Source organism: Berghia stephanieae, chromosome 1, assembly GCF_034508935.2.
Source record: "Berghia stephanieae isolate SIO BIC M18660-M18661 chromosome 1, UCSD_Bste_1.3, whole genome shotgun sequence".
Classification (NCBI taxonomy): domain Eukaryota; kingdom Metazoa; phylum Mollusca; class Gastropoda; order Nudibranchia; family Aeolidiidae; genus Berghia; species Berghia stephanieae.
In genome coordinates this window covers 134,867,997-134,880,890 of record NC_088360.1, presented here as the reverse complement: position 1 = coordinate 134,880,890, position 12,894 = coordinate 134,867,997, and the positions used below count along the sequence as shown (strand labels likewise).

Here is a 12,894-nt window from a genome sequence, read left to right as displayed (position 1 = left end):
ACAACACTGTTAATGGTCAGGTACTCTTATACACCTGAGTACAGTGAGAGAATGTGAGTAAAGAGCCTTTTCCAAGGACTCAAATATGCGTCAAGCAAGGCTTGAGCCCAGGACCTTCTGATCCAAAAGCAAGTGTCATACCACAAGACCACATAGCTGCACAGATATATGCCAGTTTTCAAGTTTCTTCATGACCAAGCCGAGGAATATCCAAATAAGTAGTGGGAAGTTATATTTAGATTTGAATTATATATTTTTACAAGCTACAGGAAAGATTGGTTTCAGTTTTATCCGTATTTACTAGATAAAATGGTGATATTCTAAAAAATGATAAAAAAAAAGGGATTATATTATTTATATTCATCAGCTAGATAGTCAGCAAGGCCCCAAATGATTAAGCATTCTACAGGGGTGAGAATGACTGGTCACAAAAAAGGAGGAAATTTTTCATCGTGAAGATCATGACCCATCCATGCGACCATAACCTATAAATTTGAATTTCACTAAAATTTACTGAGATGCGATCCAAAATTTGTCTCGCAGCAATTTCTAACACGACTCGGTGGAATTTCAAAAGTTGAAAGTGTAATTACAACATTTGGTGGTTGTAGCAGGGATGATGGTGGTTGTAGTAATAACAGTGGAAGGGATGATGATGTGGTGGTGGTTGTAGTAATAGCAGTGGTAGGGATGATGTGGTAGTGATTCTAGTAGTAGTATGGATGATTGTGTGGTGGTGGTTGTAGTAGCTGTGGTAGGAATGATGATGTGGTGGTAGTTGTAGTAGTAGTGGTGGTAGGGATGATGTTGTGGTGGTTGTAATAGTAGTGGTGGTAGGGATGATGGTTTGGTGGGGGTTGTAGTAGTGGTGGTGGTAGGGATGATGTTGTGGTGGTTGTAATAGTAGTTGTGGTAGGGATGATGGTTTGGTGGTGGTTGTAGTAGTAGTGGTGGTAGGAATGATGTTGTGGTGGTTGTAATAGTAGTGGTGGTAGGATGATGGTTTGGTGGTGGTTGTAGTAGTAGTGGTGGTAGGGATTATGTTGTGGTGGTTATAGTAGTTGTGGTGGTAGGGATGATGGTGTTGTGGTGGTGGTTGTAGTAGTAGTGGTGGTAGGGATGATGATGTTGTGGTGGTTGTAGTAGTAGTGGTGGTAGGGATGATGGTGTTTGGTGGTGGTTGTAGTAGTAGTGGTGGTAGGGATGATGGTGTTGTGGTGGTTGTAGTAGTAGTGGTGGTAGGGATGATGGTTTGGTGGTGGTTGTAGTAGTAGTGGTGGTAGGGATGATGATATGATGGTGGTTGTAGTAGTGGTAGTAGGGTTGATGATGTGGTGGTAGTTGTAGTAGTAGTGGTGGTAGGGATGATGGTTGTAATAGTAGTGGTGGTAGGGATGATGGTTGTAATAGTAGTGGTGGTAAGGATGATGTGGTGGTGGTTGTAGTAGGAGTGGTGGTAGGGATGATGATATGATGGTGGTGGTAGTAGTGGTAGTAGTTGTAGGAGTAGTGGTGGTAGGGATGATGGTTGTAATAGTAGTGGTGGTAGGGATGATGGTTGTAATAGTAGTGGTGGTAGGGATGATGGTTGTAATAGTAGTGGTGGTAGGGATGACGGTTGTAATAGTGGTGGTGGTAGGGATGATGGTTGTAATAGTAGTGGTGGTGGTAGGGATGATGTGGTGCTATTTGTAGTAGTAGTGGTGGTGGGGATGATGATATGATGGTGGTTGTAGTAGTGGTAGTAGGGTTGATGATGTGGTGGTAGTTGTAGTAGTAGTGGTGGTAGGATGATGTGGTGCTATTTGTAGTAGTAGCGGTGGTAGGGATGATGTTGTGGTGGTGATTGTAATAGTAGTGTTGGTAGAGATGTTGATGTAGTGGTTTTGGTGAGTGTTTTTTTATTCAGTGATGATAATAGCAATTGTCAAAAAGGAGGAACCTTTCTCAGTCTATCGATCAAACACAAGCAAAGAAACCTAGTAGTTAGTCAGCTTATAAATACAACCCAAGAATCTCTCAAATTTAAAGCCATAGTCAAAAGGTAAAAAGGAAAAAGATTAAACTAAGCCAACCACCATTGCTTTGTTCTAATATATCATCTCTATATACCAGATGATTTAATGTGGTTGCGAAAGAAAGAGAGAGAGAGAGAGAGAAGAGAGAGAGAGAGAGAGAGAGAGAGAGAGAGAGAGAGAGAGGGGGGGGGAGGAGGAGGAGAGACTTCTTTACCAGAATAACTTATGTATTGACCTTTTGAATTCTATATCCAAAAAAAAAAAAAAAGAAGAAGAAGAAAAGAGAAATAGAAAGAAAGGCAAAGGGAGAGAGAGAGAGAGAGAGAGAGAGAGAGAGAGAGAGAGAGAGAGAGAGAGAGAGAGAGAGAGGAGAGAGAGAGAGAGAGAGAGGAGATTTAAAAAGCAATAAGTACCTACAACAAGGGGAAAAAATCCAGACCCATTTGTCCCTCCCCTTCCCCTTCAACCATCAACTAACTAATCAAAGAACACTACCTACTGGTCTTCTGTGTCTATTGTGACATCTGGTGCCATACTGTCTGGCCCAACGTCATAAAAACGGGACCGTCACTAAATTTCACGAGACTGAGCACAGGTGTCAAAATATGACATATGACATAATGGTGATTTTGTGGTTTTGAGGAAAATGTTTGACACGGCAAATTTGAAAAAGGAGGAAATGTGTTGGGATGGGCGGAGATAAACTACCATTTAGGCGGAAATCCGCCTTTAGGCGGAAGATTCTCAGCCCTGAAATTCTACCAGCATAGAGCTATCCCTCAAAGATAGTGTTTTTGTTTTATCAATTTTATTCTCATTGACTTTGACTAGACATTGCCATATATACCAATTTGCATTTATTAGCAGGTCTGATAACCCAATTCCTTATATTATTATGGGCTCATTGTTATATAATGGAAATCTCAAAAATTGAGGCAAAATATTGTCCATTACAACAACGTTAAACTAAGCCCATAAGTGGGTTCGGATGTCAGACCTGCATATATGTACACGTCGCCATATAGGTACTGTTATCTACCCACCTATCTATGAATCTACTACTATGGAGGAGTATTGAGAAAGAGGACCTCACTACAAGCTTCAAAAGGCAGCATAATGATAATGTATACGTCCTTCCTTCACGTTTCTGGAAAGAAACAAAAACATTGAAAATAAAAGATTATTTTCTTTTGTTTTAGATTTTTTTAAACATTTTGGTATTGTTTTTTTTCTTTCACTTTATCTTTTGAAAATGGGATTTGGTTGCAAAATGATATTAGCCATTCTCGTTCTATTTTTAGTGATTAGTGCATTGCTTTGTGAAAACAACAAGATATGAAGTGAGTAGAAAAGTGCCAGAAGACAATAGAGAATAAAAATTTTTTTCGCGGCGGTGGTGGGGTTTGAACCTGCGACCTTATTGGTACGACAACTCCGCCTGGCAGGTGAGAGCGTGGCTCTACCGTGTGAGCTATCCACGAACACAGAAATATTCGTTTCAAACCCAAAGTCATTTCTAGATCCCTCTCTCACCCACTTCTTGAGATCGCCGATTCGTTCACCACCATCGCGAAGTAATTTTGACCAGCAGTTAAGCTTAATAGCCAATATTCTCATCACAAACATATAACATAGAAACGATTGAGACATTGAGTATGCTCCGGTGTATGGGGTGAATTTTTAATTCAGAAAAGTGAGTGGAGCAGGCACTTATGTTGGTAACAACAAGATATGAAGTGAGTAGAAAAGTGCCAGAAGACAATATTATTTAAAGAACGCACTAAATGCCAACCCAGGAAAAACTCAAGTGTGTGCTTCCATCTAAAAAACCACCAAGCCAAAAGGAAACTGAATATCTCCTGGAATGGGAACATATTGGAGAACAACACATTCCCCTTGTACCTCGGTGTCACCTTAGACCGCACATTATCCTTCTCTCAGCCCACAAAGAAAACAAAAGCAAAGGCGGCCACAAGAAACAACCTCCTAAGAAAACTGGCAAACATTACATGGGGAGCAGATCCAAAAACAGTCAGGACAACCGCACTAGCTCTTTGCTATTCATCAGCCTCACCAGTCTGGGCAAGATCTTGCCATGCCAGAAAGATTGACCCTGAGCTACATAACTCCTGCCTGATCATTACTGGTAACTTGGAACCGACTGCAGTTCCAGTCCTCCATCGGCTGGTTTGCATTGCACCTCCCCACATCCAAAGAGCCACTGCTTCCAAAGCCCAGAAATATAAACAGGAAATGGACCCAAAGAACCCCCTCCATGACAACAACCCAACGACAAGTAGACTGAAGCCGAGAAAGAGCTTCATGACGGAAGAATGCACCAACACTGACCTTGCAGCTGTATACAGACTTTCAACATGGAGGGAGTGGGACAATCATGCAAATGAAGCTGTTGAAGATCCGAGAGAAGAACTGCCTTATGGAACTAAGTTCCCCATAAATGAATGGGTAACACTGAACAGAGCACGGGCAAAAATTGGGAGAACAGCTGGAGCATGACAAAGTGGGGACTGGTTGAGACTAGCTTGTGTTCATGTGGATGCCCAGAGCAGACGATGGAGCACATACTTAGAGAATGCCAGGATGGGCCCATCTACACTGACCATGACCTAAGAGTCTGCTCCACAGATGCTGTGGAGTGGGTTCGGTGTTGGAGCGACAAGCTATGATGATCCCTTACAATCATATCCTCTTTTTGGAAAAGCCAAGGCGGCAACCACTATGCATTTTAATTGACTGATTTAGGCACCTCTAGATTAAAGGGTTGCATCTGTTGTCACAACTAAATGGATAATGGAAGAATTATTATTGGAAAGAAATTCAGTCACGGAGTTGAAAGGTTAGAAAGCATATCACTTTACTAGTAACAGACATGGATTACAATGAATTGTTTGAATTTGACTAATTTGAGTGTTTTGTCACAATATTCTTCTTCCACGTTTTTGATTTAATTGTTGATTACACACGAACTTGTTATTTCTTAAATACAAGTTTTGTCAAATATGGACTAGGATATACTATAAGGAAAATGATGAATGAAATTGAGAGCACGTTTCTTTGAAATTCTTTTTTATTTAGATTTTTTTTTAATCAAGAAGATGTACTGCCAATAGTGCCTACAGTGTTAAATATTTCTAGAATTATGGTTACCGCAGAAACCAAGCACCTGTTTATTAATTTACAATGAATCAAAACTTGTGTTCAGTATACAACGTGATCGCCCAATCGATGCGCTCACGGTGTTGCTTATGCATAAACAAACAAGATAATATATGTCAACAGTAGTTGTAGATCATTTCATTGTCAAAGACTCGGCGAATTGATTTAATCAATTATTTATGACAAAAGTTAGGCCCAGTTAACGACTATCATTAACACACCGTATTGGAGTGTTATTTCCCAGATTAGTTGACAGTCTAGCTTCCCCCCCTTCTTTTTATCTTTTGCCCTACCACTTACAGAGGGCTGAATCGCCACTGGTAGTAGCGTAAACCTGAAAAATCGATTAATCGATTAATTATTGTGATAATCAACGAATACAATACCTTTTACTTTCGCTTTCACTTTCATCCAAGGAATTTACCCAATGGAAACCGTACGGTGCTCTGATTGGCTAACCAAACCAGCGGCCTCTATGAGAAAAATATCGGCCATTTTGCTGTTGGCTGGGAATCGCGTTACTATAGTAAACAAGCGCTGATCGGCCGTTCATGAAAACCAGTTGCTGCTCGCTCGTTTAACTCAAAATTATTCAAAACGATCTCTCTAAAATGATATAAATGTGACTTCTTAAGGTTTTCTTCACGGTCAAAACCACACAACATTCTATTAATGATTACGTCCGGCAAAAAGGAATATTGACAGGTCGACCGAGAGGTGAACTCATCAAACGACAAACATCAATGCGAAGGATAGAGAGAGAGTCAAACTATTGTTTGTCTTGCCCTGTTCTATATAGAGAAAAGGATAAATAGTATAGCCTCATGTGTGAGTGGTTGTGTGTCATAGTCATGTTTTTTAATTGTTTCTGTTGTCTATGTGTGTAGTGATGACGATCACATTCACTCCATCAGCGCGACGAAACTGCCCCCCCCCCCCCCTTTTTTGTTTTCACATACACGTAATTCACATGAGTAGAGTTGGACTCGATAGTTCAGTGGTTTAGCATTACAGTTAGAATTATCGTTTACCGGCATTAAAAGCTATTTTAGAGGGGGAAATTCCACATTTTACTGCTGCTGCTGCTGCTGCTGCTACTACTACTACTACTACTACTACTACTACTACTACTACTACTACTACTACTACTACTACTACTACTACTACTACTACTACTACTAAAGTTATTGAGAGAAAAATCTTTATTTAGAATCCTTGAGCACAGGCGAGCCGCTGTGTGTGTGTGTGTGTGTGTGTGTGTGTGTGTGTGTGTGTGTGTGTGTGTGTGAGACGTGGCTGTAGTCTAATTTTATCAGAATTAGGAGGCCAAGGAGTTATCTCTTTGGATATTAAGTAGGATTATATTTTTTTCCGTATTAATATTAGTGTAGTGGAAATTACAATGAGATCGTATTAAAAACAAAAGACTAAGAATAACATCAGATCGAGATGATTCTGATAGCAAAAAAGTAGGCTATATATGTGACATATTTAAATTCAGTCACCAAGCATGATAAAAACAAACAAAAAATCAACACAAATAATTTTAACCCTCTCCAGGCAAAAATTTGACGGTAGCATTTAAATATTTTTTAGTCGACTAAAACATAGTTTACTTTACTAAGAACATGCACATTTTTATGTTGATAGGGTTGACTGGTTGAAGATATTGTAATCCTGGATTAGGTCAAAAGAACAAAAGCAGAAGTAAAATAATCAATTTAAAAAACAAAAACAAAAAAAACTGTCAACTTGGAACAAAACAGCACCAATGTCTAACTCTGGGACTAACCTTTAGATAACAAGTTGTTGGTGATGTTTTCTGGTCAAGTCTTTACAGGTGTTTAAAGAGTATTGTCTTAGTATGCTTTTGACGAACTGAGCATGTGTTGTTGAATATGTGTCTGTCTGTAAATAGTTTGCCGTGGTGATACAACATTGTTCTACAAAATATGGAACAAGCTTCTTTAATAATCTGTGTTACATGATTGTCCTCACTTTCAAAATGACTTTCCATGGCATGCTTATCTAAATCTGTAAAAATTGATGGCCCTAATCTTTCTGTTACTTTTATTATCACTTTACTTATTGTTGTGCTATTGACTGCTCTCAAAGGTCCCTCCTTGTGTGTAGTTAGAATTTCTCTCAAACAAAGGTCAGCTGCTGTAATAACTTTATAAAAATCTTCAGATGGATATAATAATCCCCCCCTGTCTTTTCTTTCGGTAAAACTAGATGATGATGGTTTGCTTGAATCAGGATTGTCTAATGAGGCTAAAAATTCTGAACAAACAGAACATTTGATTTTGTCTCGTAATTTCCTTGCGATAAATCCAGACATATAATACAAAACATCTGAATGGTACTCTGAGGGCTGGCAAAGGGTTTTCGTAAAGATCATAGTTTTTCTGTCCAATTCAGGTTGAAAAGAGTTTGTCGAATTGTCAACAGTAAAAGATGAATTTTCTTGGAAAAGCTTATTTTCGGGGGCAGGTAAGCAATTAGCATTTTTGGAACTCAGCACACCATTCTTCATCAAAAGAGACCTGAGGGCATATTTAAATTGAAGGACATTCGGGTTATTATTCCAGCCACCTCTTCTTCGTATCCTTGAAAACAATGTCTCCAAATGATCTTGAGAGAGTCTGTAAGTAAGTATGTATTTGTAGTTATTGGCCAAAAGTCGCCGAGATATCAATTCTATGGATGTCAGTGTTGCCAAAAATCCAATAAATCCAGTTTTCCTCTTTGATTGTAGTATTGGCTTGTTAGTATTGTCACATAAAGATGATATATAATTTCTGGCAAAATGAATAAACTCTAATTTTTCCTCAAGATTTTCCTTTGTAATAGGGCTTTTAAATCCTTTTGTACAGAAACTACTGCTGTTGCATAAATCAAACAATTTATCAAATATACGAATAAATTTACAAGTCGCTTCACTTCCAGCAAATTCAGGCAACTTCAAGTCATCCCGAAGAAACATAATGGCAGAAGCAACAGAAGAGCTTAAAGTTTGGGCAGCAAGAGAAACTTTCATTTTATTTTTCACATAATCAATATGTCTTCCTTTTAGCTTGTTGGCAAGGTTTAAATTACTTTCCAGCTGCAGCTTGTGAAGTGCAACAATATAAGACCAATCAATTCTCTCCTCTCCACGGCGCAAACATTTCAGGTCACCCAATGCATTTCTAACATTTTTTAACAAATGACAGGCATCAAAAATAAAGGGAATGGTTTTAGATGAATCCAAGGGGTGAGGAAACTCAGGATCAATGACATCTGAACTTATAGGCGCATCCAATAGCAGTTGCAGTCGCTTGGTTAACATAAGCTCCATCACACACAACCCCTTGAACAGAGAAGCCTGCCTCAGACAGCCAAACTATCCCATCATTAATAATCCGTGCTTGCTGGGCTGCACTAATCTTATCAACAAGAAAATAGCCAATAGGGTGCTTAAAATATCGCTTTTGTCCAACGATGAGAAGAGTAAGACTTTCTGAAGCTAATGTGTCTGGTGATGCAACTTGAAGATGACCATGGTTCACATAGCCAGCATAGGTCTGGGATGCAGGGTCAAACACAACTTGCTTCCGAATAGACATCGAATCAAACATAAGACAAACATCCTTCATCAAATCATCCTTTTTAAGTTGAGCTTGCAAGGTATTAAAAACATCTGTAATAAATCCTGGGGAGACATTGTGGGATGCAGACCACCTACGAATGGTATCCGCATGAGGCAAATGCAAATACTTTCTCACATAATTATAAGCCTGAGCACTATAGAAGTGCAAGGAAACAGCAAAGGATTTTAATTCATCAGAAAAACGCATATTATTTTTGGACATATGGGCAGCTTTTAATTCATTTTCAATTAAAGTGAGGGTTTCCGCAGCAAAATTTTCTTTTAGGATGTCAACATTTTCTTCTTTCAACAACTTTTTCTTCTTCAAATCTTCCAAAAGGGATGAAATTTTTACATCTCGACGGGCCAACTTCTTCCTCATGCTACTGAGTTGTTGTTTTTGATGAAGCATCTTTTCTTGGCAAACAAGCAACTTATTTTGGGTCTCTTCTAAGTGGCTTTCAACTGAAGAATAGGCATAATTATGTTCATCAACTTTAGGGGTCTTACTGGGTGTAGCATCTTCAAATGGAGAATTGGGAGCAGCTCGTTTTCGAGGGGATGATCTTGTCTTTTTAATGGCAGGAGACTGTTTATGTTGGGGATAATTTGGAAATACAGATGGGACAGCATTCTCTCTCAATTTTTTTTGGTCTAAACCGAGATAATAATCTTCTAATAAAAAATGGACACTACAGACCCTATCATTTTTTGTAGGTCTCCACTCTGACCCATCTACATTCTTCCTGCTGATTTTAGTAATCCACTTGGACAACAACTCAGGCTTCTTCCATGGAAAGCTGAAAATAAGTGAGGCATTCTAACTAGGACTATCTTGACAATTGGTGTACTATAGTGAAAAACAATCTATCCAGTTGAATTATTTTCTATTGGCAAGGGAAAGACTCCATGGAAAAAAAAGCAATTAGACGTCTAGTACTATACTTATATATTTGTCTTTATCTAGGTCTTCCTGTCAATATACTTATATACTTGTTGATATTCATCTCGGTTCATGTATCTCAAGTTTTGAAAAATAACCACACTACTCTTACACGCCTAGAGTGGAGTGCTTATACTTTGGCCTTTGCAGTTAATTGCAATCGCAAGCTCTCCTCCTCAATTCGAAAACGCATTATAGTTATAGGTTATTATAATACATGATTACACACATTCTCTAACTTCATTTTTACCTCAGGGGAATAGTTCAGATCAGTATGTAGATTTATTTATAAAAATACTTGGGAGACCTTCCATTCTTGCTCTAGTACTAGGGGGTTTGGGAGGGGGGAAACTTTAAAAAAAAAAAAAAGTTTTCCCCCTCCCAAACCCCCTACTAGAACAAGAATACTTGGGATGTAGTAGCTTATGGAAGGTCTCCCAAATACTTATGAGATATAGACTCTATATCTAAATCTATCTAGATCCTAGAACATTATCAGTCTCCGTCGCAGTCGTCAGTAGCCCAAAATACAATTAGAATTGATTTATTTCTCTTACCTGTGAAACGACAATGATGTGCCTTTGACAGCTTTATTGTGGCATAAATATACGCAGCAGTTCTGAACCATTTTATTGTGAATTTTAATATTGTTGTGGTGTTTGTTGTGTCGTTATGATGACATTAGATACCGAATGAATGGTAATGTTTACATTCTCAGCCAACAACAAAATGGCGCTAAATGCTTTCATTGGTGGACACTTTTTAGACTCCGTACGTATTCTCATTCGTTTAATTCTATGCTTTCATCAAAACAATGAAATGAAATGAAATGAAAATGTTGCCTTCTACTTCTACTTCTATAAAACTGAAAAGGGAACTGGATAATGTTGCCACCGTTCAAGAAATTAATAGTAAAACAATTTCACGCTCAAGCTTTCATGATCAGGGATTTGAAATTACAGAAACTGACATAGACCTATTGGTAAAGTTGTGCCATCTCACTCACTCACGACGCACGACTCACACTCACTCTTTTCCTTACTTTCTTTTCTACTTACTATCTTTACCTAGACTACCACTAATACTATAATAATATATCAGTATCAGGGCTGAAAATTTTCTTGCAGGCGGATTTCCGCCTAAATGGTGGTTTATCTCCATCCATCATCATCACAAATCCGCCTTTTTTATTTTTTATATTTTGTTGTTGTTGTGAATTTAAAAGACTCAACCACTATATCAACACGCCTACAACTACCACCATCGCATCATCAGCATCATGTTTCTTTTATGACATCTTTCATAATAGGATGATTTGTTCCAAGCAATCAGCGCCACAAAATCGAAGAAAAAGTCTTCCCGATCTGATGAAATCTTTCTCAGAAGTAAAAAATCTTTACAAAGATTCTCAGGTTAGTTTCTTTTTACGACACTTGGATAACTTTTCTGTCATTTATTGATATTTATCTGTGTTAACTCACTCAACCCAAACACCGACTATATCCGTAGTTAACCCGGGTTACTTTTACCCCATGCCTATTTATTACATTATTCTGAGACAAATTATTGGCGTAGTATCAAAGCTTATGTTTTTAGTTTTTGCATGTTAATGATAGTTGACTAAAACTATGTACATGTTCATTTTTAATTTATTTTTTTCTAATTTTGAAAAGCAGCAAAAATCTCTAGGATTGAGTGAGTTAATTTGTTCATATTGCAGCCTCCTCCAAGGACTCAACTATGTGCTGAGTGAGGCTCGAACCCAGGACCTTCCAATCTGAAAACGAGTGTCATACCACTAGACCACATAGGCGCACAAACCAGTATGATTTCTCATTTTTTAAATACGCTTTGAGGTCCAAAATATGATAATATGGGTATGTTGACTAAAATATGCTGATTGCAAAAAGTCAGGATTTGTCACAAAAACTAGAGAGTTATAGTATAATTAAATTGTCTCCAGTTTGATGTGAATCTGAGCAGCCAGATAGATGATTGCAAAAGGAATTACTGAAGTTTTCTATAAACATTCTGTAATATTAAATTTGAATAGTTGCTGATGTTGAAAATATGATTTTTAGTGGAAAATATGAAAAAAAAATCAGCCTAAATGTTGGAGAAAATATGATAAATCTTTTAAAATGGTTATTAAAGTTATTTGGCAAGTCGGATATTTAATCATTTGGATGATTTTCCTTTTTTTTCTTAGCATTTTTTTTTTTCCCCTCTTCTTCTTATTTTTCTTCTTCTTCTTCTTCTTCTTCTTCTTCTTCTTCTTCTTCTTCTTCTTCTTCTTCTTCTTCTTCTTCTTCTTCTTCTTCTTCTTCTTCTTCTTCTTCTTCTTCTTCTTCTTTTTTTTTGTTCTTCTTCTTTGTAAGTCTAACTTCAATTTTGAAGATTCCACAGACCACATTATTTTTCGATGACAAAGTAAGGTAATTGTGAATGTACTGTCTGGCACAATTGATCTTGGTTTTTTTTTTTTTTGTAATCCGAATGTGCAGGTGATGAAGGTTTATAATTTAGAAAGTTGTAAATACAAAAAGCGATTCAATGAACTGTAAAAGACAACAGGTTGTTTAAATTTTTAAAACATTCTCTCCCCTTTATTCACAGATTATCATAAACACAGGGAACTTTCCTTTGGTTTCCTACATAAAAATTATATCGCTGGGCTTATTCAACTTTTGAGAGATTGTATTTTATGTCATCGATGGCAAGATGCCTTAAAGATTTGAAACTCTAGCAAAAGAAGGTGACAAGGTGGCTGTTATCTCATGGAAGGTACCTTTATTTTATCATTTATCATGTACTGATCGTGTCTTTGTGGTCTAGTGGTATGACATTCTCCTTCGGACTGGAGCTCCCTGGTTTGAGTTCCGATCCAAGTGGTGCATAGTCGGGTCCTTGGAAAAGGCTCTTTGTACTCACATTCTCTCACTGTATTCAGGTGTAAAACGAGTACCTGGCTGTAACGGTATTGTTTTTGTTGGAAAAAAAAAACGTTTTATTCCCTAACAAATGTCATGTCTTATCCTGCATTTTTAGTGTTGCTGTTTGTTAGGGACGCCCTTGTAAAGCACCCTGATCATGTTTAGTGGGCATTGCGTTATATAAATGCTCAT

General features: G+C 37.8%; 2 protein-coding genes across 2 annotated transcripts in view; one reads left to right on the top strand and one right to left on the bottom strand.

Moving 5' to 3' along the window:
- The window catches only part of LOC144963266 (TATA box-binding protein-associated factor RNA polymerase I subunit A-like), a 105,553-nt gene that overhangs the window by 15,989 nt on the left and 76,670 nt on the right, over positions 1-12,894 (bottom strand). The gene's annotated exons all lie outside the window — the stretch shown is intronic.
- The window catches only part of LOC144962968 (uncharacterized), a 16,722-nt gene continuing 9,492 nt past the window's right edge, over positions 5,665-12,894 (top strand). Inside the window, exons 1-3 of the mRNA XM_078896456.1 lie at positions 5,665-6,023; positions 10,251-10,540; positions 11,079-11,181. Coding sequence (XP_078752582.1) covers positions 11,080-11,181 — 102 coding nt within the window. The 5' untranslated portion in view covers positions 5,665-6,023; positions 10,251-10,540; position 11,079. The remainder of the gene's footprint in view (positions 6,024-10,250; positions 10,541-11,078; positions 11,182-12,894) is intronic.